Here is an 8,387-nt window from a genome sequence, read left to right on the forward strand (position 1 = left end):
AGAGTAAGGGAAAGGTAGGGGGAGATAGGGGGAACCGATCACGACAATCTATATATAATGCCCTCCCTAGGGGACAGACAAAAGTGGGTGAAGGGAGACATCGATCAATGTAAGGCTTGAAAAATAATAAGTTATAAATTACCAAGAGTTCATGAGGGAGGGAGGGGGAGGAGGAAGGGGGTAAAATGAGGAGCTGATACCAAGGGCTCAAGCAGAAAGAAAATGTTTTGAGAATGATGATGGCAACAAATGTATAAATGTGCTTGACACAATGGATGGATGTATGGATTGTGGTAAGAGTTGTACAAGCCCCCAACAAAATGATTTAAAGGAGAAAAAAGGACACGAAAGATCAGTTAGGATGTAGAATACTTGAATACGATGAGCGAAGTTGGCCTCATCGAGCAGTACAATACGCTCCACTATCCACAGCAGAATACACATCCTTCACACGGCACACAGATGGTGTCCCAAGACAAGTCACATCCTGGGCCACAAAACAAACTGCAATGGCTTCTAATAGATCCAAATCGCACAAAGTTCTCAGATGACAAAAGGAGTAAATTGGAGCTCATGAATGCAAAGGTATCGGGGAAGTCCCAGACTATTAATGGAATGACACGATTCTCCACAACCGGTAGGTCTAAGAAGAACTTTGAAATGAAACGCTGGGGGACGATGCATTAGACACTGCAGGGTGTGCCGCCCTTGGTATATACAGCAGTGGTGAGAAAGGGAACTGAATAGGGCAGTCACTGGCTCTTCGAGAAAGCAAAACCAGGAACTTTGAAGGGAAAATGGGAATAAGTACATAAAAAGTAAAAATGGAAATTTTTTTTAAAAAAATGAACTCCCGAAATGGAAAGAGAGACTAGTTGGAGGTAGAATAGATGATTTGCTCAATGGGGTTCAGAACTGCTGCTATTGCCGGGTGCCAGGGAGTCGGTCCTGACTCGGAGCCTCATCGCGACCCCTTGTACAACCACAGAAGGGACGCACTGCCCAGCCCAGCCTCACCATTACTTCCTGAGGCCTGAGCCCACCGTTACAGCCACGGCGTCAGTCCTCTTGTTGACGGCCTTCCTCTTCCTCACTGCCCCTCTCCGTTAGCAAGCAGGGGGCCCTCTCCAGGCACTGGTCTCTCCTGACTGAAGTAGTAATGTAAGACGAAGCCTCACCATCCCTGCCTCTAAGGAGCACGCTGACCATAGTTTTTATAGCAGCAGACACATTAAAATGAGCAGTCCCTGCTAACAGCTACATGATACAACTATCTGAGCTGTTAAAATGCCTCTTTCCACCTATACATACAGAGCATGGTTTCACAAAAATACTTGAGCACGTCTTTGGGCTTTGCCTGATTAGTATGTGCATGCCTGTGCTTTATATGAAGGCGTTCTGCACTTGTCCACATAGGTCTGTGGTTAAGCATACTGAATTCTCAAGCCCCGTTGTCTGAGTTTGCATCATGGCATCACCACAGCTAGAAGCTATGATCTTGGGCAGGTTATTAACTACCAAGGCCTCTAGTTTATCTGCTGTAAAATGGGAACAAACCACTCCTACCTCCCAGAGTGACTACAAGGACTAGTCAATGCCTCTTATGGACTAAACAGTTGAGTATAAAAGCAGGAGGTCATTTTTCCACCACTGAACGGTGAGAGCAGTGGAGCCCGGCCATGGCTAACTCCCTAACGGTCTGCGCAGCAGCTCCCTGCAGACGAGGCAGTCTCTGGAGTAAAGGCAGACCTCATTTCAACCTCCACCGCCACTTGAGCTTGCGTTAGGCCGGGCAAGTTACCTAAACGCTGAAATTCTTGATTTCCTTTTCTGTAAAACATCTTTCTGCCAGGGTTTGGCCAGAATTAAATGAAATCGTGTATGTCAAGTTTTTTGCATGAACTCAGAAAACGGTAGACCTATTGTCTTGGAATGATCAATTACCAATGCCCCCTTACCATTCGGTGGCTCCTGCTAAACAAAAACTCTATGTTGAATGTGTTAGGGAGGAAAAGCAATATGCATTCCAGGAAGCAAAGCCTAATTCATACCAAAAGTATTAAACACCCAGATAGGACACCTGTGGCAGTCACACCAATGATAAAATTCGGCAATTTTGTAACCATGAAGTTTTACATCAAAGCTCCCGAAAGGAACAAATATATTCAAGTCGCTGTTAAAGCAAGAGGGCTCAACGTATTGTAAGTTGTGCCCAGGGTGCATTACGCATGTAATGTTAATGTCTAAGAAAGGTATCCTGACGAACCTGCCTGCTGGAATAACGGGAGCCAACACCAGTGTCTTAAATCACAACGAGTTGCTGCCGTCCCTGATTCAAATGAATGAACTGCGGGACCAGAGTGGTGAGGATTCTAATGGAATGCTTCTGGCATGCTTGCTGCAGCTGCACACCTCCTTCTTCGGAGAGTTCCATAAGACCCACTACCAAAGGCGTAACCATGTTCTCCATGGAGCTGGCTGTCCGGTGACGTGAATCTTTCGGTTTGATCATCTTGAAAAGTCGCTTTACCTTTTTAGATCAAGGGAGAGCGGCTAGGCCTCTAGGGAGGGCAAGACAGAGGGAAGGTGGTTCTCTCTGGTTGCGTGTAGCCGTCGGTGTGGGGGCTTCTCTTCTGATTGTATCTGCTTCCCTGAGTCGCTTGGCTTCAACTTGCTCAAGTCTCCATGAGCCCTGCGCTCTGCACACACGGTGCACGGTGATCGGACAGGAGGTCAGTGGACTGCTGATGCCGCTGTGGCAGGCTCTGTGTGCCTATTCCCAGTGCGTGCTCTGCTCTGGCTGCCGTTCACCTAGCTTCCTGACGACCACCAGCCCTGTGCTAGGGAGTTTTCTATGGACGGCTAGTTGCCAGCCTGCCTTGAGTGGCACTTATTGACCTCTGGGCTGTTTTGGTTTGGGGTCCCCGCCCTCCGAGTTTCACTATTCCTTAGGGCTGATTATCTTGCAGCCACAGACTTTCCCAGAAGAGAATGTTCCAATCTGTCGATGTCAGGCTTGACTCAAGAGCACCTCTGAGTGTGGTGATCAAAATCTAAGGGACTGAAACAGACAAGAGTTTCTGACCTCTGGGGTCGTCTGATTAAAGCGGCAGAGTGGAGAGGAGGCGAGGAAGTAAGGGGAAAGATGCAGTGGCTGTGTTAGGTTGTGTTCCCGAGAGAAGCCACGCCAGGGAAGCTTGTGGTGCATGCAAATGTTGTCGTTCGGTCCCATTGAGTGGGTTCCCACCCACAGGGCGCAGACATAACAGTGATTGTGAGGATGGTGCAGGACCGGAGTGTTTCCTTCCGTTGTACATGGGCTCACGATGCATTCGGGACTGATTCAATGGCAGCTAACAGCGTTATTACAAGTTGATAGTTCAAACTCACCTGAAGTTATTAACAAAAATCAAAATACGCTATCAAAGAAATGCTTAACTTCCACTTCCAAGTGCTGGTGTGAGAACCAACTTTTAAGAAAAGCACATGAAACTATGCTCTAGGTGGTAAAGCACACGTGTGCCCATTTCCAGCAAGTCGACTCTGACTCGCGGCGACCCGCGCATGTCAGCACAGTGCTGTCCTCCTGGGCTAGGAATGGCTGGATTTTCAGAGGTACATCCCCAGGCCTTTCTTCCGAGGCACCTCAAGGTGGGTTTGAACCCCCATGCTCTCTGAGAGCTGCTCAGCACGCTTGCCACCTGCGCCACACAGAGTCGCTTAAAGCGCTCTATAAACATTGGATAGGGATACTGGTGAAGACCACGGGCCTTCAGGGCCATCTCAGCTTGCTAACGCTGGGCTGGGCTCCTGCCCTCAGCTTTCCGCTGTCTTCTGGGTGGGCGCTAAGCTTGGGGACCAGGGAACGGCCCGGTAGCACCCCAGGTGCCAAAATTCTTTTCCTAATCTTGAATCGTCTCCTAAGTGGCGAGACCTGCCGTCTGTTGGAGTTCATGGCCCGAAGCTCTCATGTGCTGAGCAGGCCTGACAGCTGGAGGGTGGATGGGTGCTGGGAGACAGCTCAGGGGAGTGAAGGTGGGAGGCGTGGGCCCCCAGGTGTTGTGCCTGGCCTACCTAGTTGTCCTCATTGCCTTCGGGCACCGTGATGACAAGTGTTCTCATAGTGCTGAGAGTGAAGTGTGTGTGAGTGTGTGTTTGGGGGGAAGGGGGGGATGAAAAGGTAGTGGGTGAACTCTTCTTGTGTTATTAAAGCTGCTGCATTAGATACCAGGGAGTCGGTCCCAACCCAGAGCGATCTCTGAGAGACAGCAGAAAGAAATGACACCCGCCCTCCCTCCGGTCCTGCACCATCCTCACACAAGTGTGACCCCTGAGCCCCTTGTTGCAGCCACTGTCTGTCCATTGCATTGAGGGTCTTCTCCTGTTTTCGCTGCCCTTCTACTTTGCCGAGCAGGATGGCCTACTCCAGTGACTGGTCCCTCCTGACCTGCTGTCCAAGGCATGTGAGATGAATTCCCACATCCGCACCTCTGCGACCCATTCCAGTTGTACTTCCTCCCAGACAGCCTGGATCCTTCTCTTGATAGGCAGTGAGATATTCAGTATTCTTCACCAACACCAGCAGTCAGCCAAACCAGAGAGAGTAAGTTTTAGGATCAAGATCAAGCAGACCGACCAGGCATTACAAATACTCGTTCTTATGAAACTATGAATTATTTTTAGGTGTTCGTAAAAATGCACTTGTTTTACTTTATCCTATCGAACTCATAAGGGCCCCTGAGACTGTTTTAAGGAACACCCACCCCCCAAAAAGAAATACCTACCAAAGAAGATACCAACTAACTCGCCCTTTTGCCACTTGGAAGAAATTATAAAGTATAAGCATATCAATGTGGCGTTCTTTACAACTCGATAGCACAGCATCTACTTTTGTGCTCTTAGTAATGTATGCAGCGCGGAAAGCAGTGAAGTTGCATGAATTTTTATTTTTTTTAATGTGCACTGTATTCCATTTTAATGTCGTTGTTTTCCTGTACCAAAGGGAGTTTGCTCAAGTGGTGTACTGCTGAACGCTGCCTTTTTAGCTGCTTAAAAACAAATTCTGGAAGAATCGTGCTGTCTTCCAAAAGGCAGTGCTGCATCAGTGCATGCTGGTCCAAAGGGGCGCCCCGTGAGGACTCACTGGAGGCACACACAGGGCTGCCCCACCTGTCCCCGCACGCGGTCGATCTGCAGACACTCCATGTATGCGTCGTTTCTCAGTGGCTCATTCTGATTGTGTTTTCAAAGTGTGTCTAAGTTGCTGCTGCTAGGTGCTTCTGTTTTGCATTTATGAATTGGAATCAACCCATTTTTTTTTTGATGCTGATATCCTTTCTAACTGTTGTCACCTAATCAGAACTATAAATGCAAGCCATAATCTTGGCTGATCACTATCATGTAATTATAAGTCAACTTTATGCAATAATACCATACCCCAAACCAAGCCCACTGTCATTGAGCCTCTGTGGGGTTGTACATCTTTATGGGAACAGGGCGCCTCATCTTTCTCCCAAGGAGTGGCTGGTGAGTTTGAACTATCAACTTGTAATAACGCTGTGAGCTGCCATTGAATCAGTCCCGAATGCACCGTGAGCCCATGTACAACGGAAGGACACACTCCGGCCCTGCGCCACCCTCACAGTCACTGCTGTGTCTGCGCCGCCGTTGCAGCCATGGTGGCATCCATCTTCTTGAGGGCCTTCGTCTTTGCTGCCTCTCTCCATCGCAAGTCTGGTGGCCCTCTCCAGGGACGGGTCCCTCCCGACAACATGTCGAAATGCCTGAGGTCAATGAAGTCTTGCTGTCTGTGTCTAAGGAGCATTCTGGTTGTACTTCTTCCAAGACAGGTTCGCTGGGTCTTTTGGCGGTCCAGGCGATTCTCAGTAATAGTTACCACTTATTGTCCTATCACTATGTGTCGTTTTACGATTTGCTGGGTGATACAATTTCAAGTTTTACCTAACCACCCAAAGAGGAAATTGTCAACTCACAAAAAGACAAAGTCCCGTGTGTGGTTTGTAAATGAGAGGCTCTGACCACCAGTGCTTCTCTGGGCATTTCCCGAGTGTTGAAGGTCTGGAGGGAGCGGAGTGGAGACTTGAGGTGGGTCTTTGTTTTCCTGTCCTGCCAAGCAAGCGGGAGCACAGATGTCCCATCCAAGACACGGGTCTTCACCGGCACCCTCTGTGGGCGGAGGCACAGGACAACGGCACTCCGGCTGCTCTTGAGTGGGCTCACACACATGGGAACCATGTGTACAACACCGAGAGTGCATGGTGATCACCTCCCTCCACGCCGGTGTTCCCTTGCCCTTCCCACAAGTTCGCTGGTCAGTGCAAGTGAACTGCACCGGACAACTAGCCTGAAGGTTTCCTCTGAGGATCCAAGGGTTCCAAAGAAGTGGGCCTCACCCTCGTCTTCGGGGACGGGGGAACGTCTGATCTTGGGAAGACCAATGAGGACCTTCCACCATCAGCTCTGAGGTGGAAATAAGACCTAAGCTGGTGGAATCGGTGCCTAAATCAGGAATTTCGTTAGAAATAGTGAGACAAGTACAGTTTGTTCGCTACATAGTTAGAAGTGGACATCAAATGCCGCAGGAGCTACTACAAGTCATACTAGAATCTACACTGTTCTAGCAAGAACATGGCCATGGCCAGGTTAACTTTTACAATGAAAAGGACACACTATTTTTAAATGGCCCTTGGCATGCAGAAGGACCCTATGAGCCAATATTTTAATTATGTAAAATAGCCCTACCTTCTTGAGCCATTTCTCCCTAAGAGGAACAGTTAATCGCACCTTCCTGGGAAAGGGTAGCTTGCAGAGAGACCCTTGGCAGTGCCCTCTCCACCTGTATAACAAACAAATATTGCAGCCGTTTCAATATCACGTGCCTAGGTGTGGTACATTACATTCTGCTTATCCTGCTTGGGGTTTACCAAGTTTCATGGATCTGCATGTTTACATATTTTTACCAAATATGGAAATTTTCCAGCCACTATTTATAAATATTTTTTTCTGCCCCAGCCTCATGCTCTTCTCCTTCTGTGGCTCCGGTTACACATATGTTAGACCATTTGGTGTTGTCCCTGAGGTCCTGGTTCTCCGTTCATTCGCATTCTATCTTTTTTTTATCTTGCTTCTTCAGATTGAGTGAATTTTATTCCTATCCCTCATGCTCACTAACATAGCTACCATCTCCATGATGCTGTTAACAATTAATGACAATTATTCCTAGTTCTAAAGTTTCCATTTGCCTCTTTTCATAGTTCCCATTTCTGTCAAGTTTCCTTAACTTCTGACTCCTTACGGCCACAGCTTTCTTTAAGCTCTCCTCTGGTCAGGAGTGTGTGCATGTGTGGATACAGGTGGTGTATTTACACAGTAATATTAATATTAGCTTCTTTCAAGTCTCAGCTAACTCTAGGATCTAGGCCATCTCCAGGCCTGCTTGTTGACTTGGGTCATATTTTTCCTGTTTCTTCCCGTACCTGGCAATTTTGTGTTTTACATTAGACACCGTGAATGGCAATTTTACCTAAAATGCACTGCGCTCCTCTGCAAAGTCCTGACTTCTGTGCCCGAGCAGTACAATTGCTGGATGAATGCTGGGAGCTTGTTTGGGCTTGATACTGTGTCTTCTTAGAATGATTATGAAGAAGCTCCTCCATTTGAACAGGGCTGAGTGTTTGCCTCCACCTCCCTGGAAAGAGTTGTAGAAGTCTAGTTTTCTATTTCTCAGATGGAAATGGGGGTTGCCTTCTCTGGGATTTGGCTCATACTTCTATGGTGTAGAGTGTTTCTTAGCTGGAAATCTGGGCTGTTCACAAGCTCTCCCTACTCTGTTTGGGACAGAACTCCAATTGTTCCCAGGCACCTTCTCTAATCTCTTTCCATTCTCCCAGGCTTACTCAGCTTGCTAAGTCTACTTATAAGGATGTAGTCCATCTCTCCACAAAGAAGTCGTGAGCAATCTCACTCAGTTTTTCGGACCCCTCTTTCTGTTCAGCAATCTCTTTTCTGGTGGCCTGGTCCTCTGGTTGTGCCTTCTTTGCCGTCTACCCTTCTCAGGGCAGAGGCAGCCCTGACTCTGCTTGGATTTCAAGCCCCTGTGAGATGCCCAGGAACCTGTCCCTCGGCAGAGAATGAGGGTGTGTGTGTGTGTGTGTGTTCTTCCTAGGATTTCCCCTTCCCTCTAGAACCACAGTCTTGCACTGGTACCTGAAAGCAGGCATTTCTAGTTATCATTTTCAAAGGTAGGGAGTCAGGCTGGTGGTCTATTCCATCCAGGGCACGGACAGAAGCTCCTGCCCGTGTCTTATCTTCAACTGTTATCCTTTCTCTTTCTCTCAATGTACATTCCTCCCTGCTCCCCCCGCCCA

General features: G+C 48.1%; 1 protein-coding gene across 2 annotated transcripts in view; it reads right to left on the minus strand.

Moving 5' to 3' along the window:
* Window positions 1-6,850, minus strand: part of RFX3 (regulatory factor X3) — a 176,905-nt gene extending 170,055 nt beyond the window's left edge. For both annotated transcript variants that reach the window (XR_006680000.1, XM_004714454.2), the window contains exon 1: window positions 6,763-6,850. Coding sequence is in view for 1 of the 2 variants with exons in the window: in XM_004714454.2 (XP_004714511.2) it covers window positions 6,763-6,775 (13 nt within the window). In the remaining variant the exon portion in view is untranslated. The remainder of the gene's footprint in view (window positions 1-6,762) is intronic.
* Between the last annotated feature and the right edge of the window lie 1,537 nt (window positions 6,851-8,387).

Source organism: Echinops telfairi, unplaced genomic scaffold (assembly GCF_000313985.2).
Source record: "Echinops telfairi isolate 266 unplaced genomic scaffold, ASM31398v2 ScPeMD7_25;HRSCAF=90, whole genome shotgun sequence".
Classification (NCBI taxonomy): domain Eukaryota; kingdom Metazoa; phylum Chordata; class Mammalia; order Afrosoricida; family Tenrecidae; genus Echinops; species Echinops telfairi.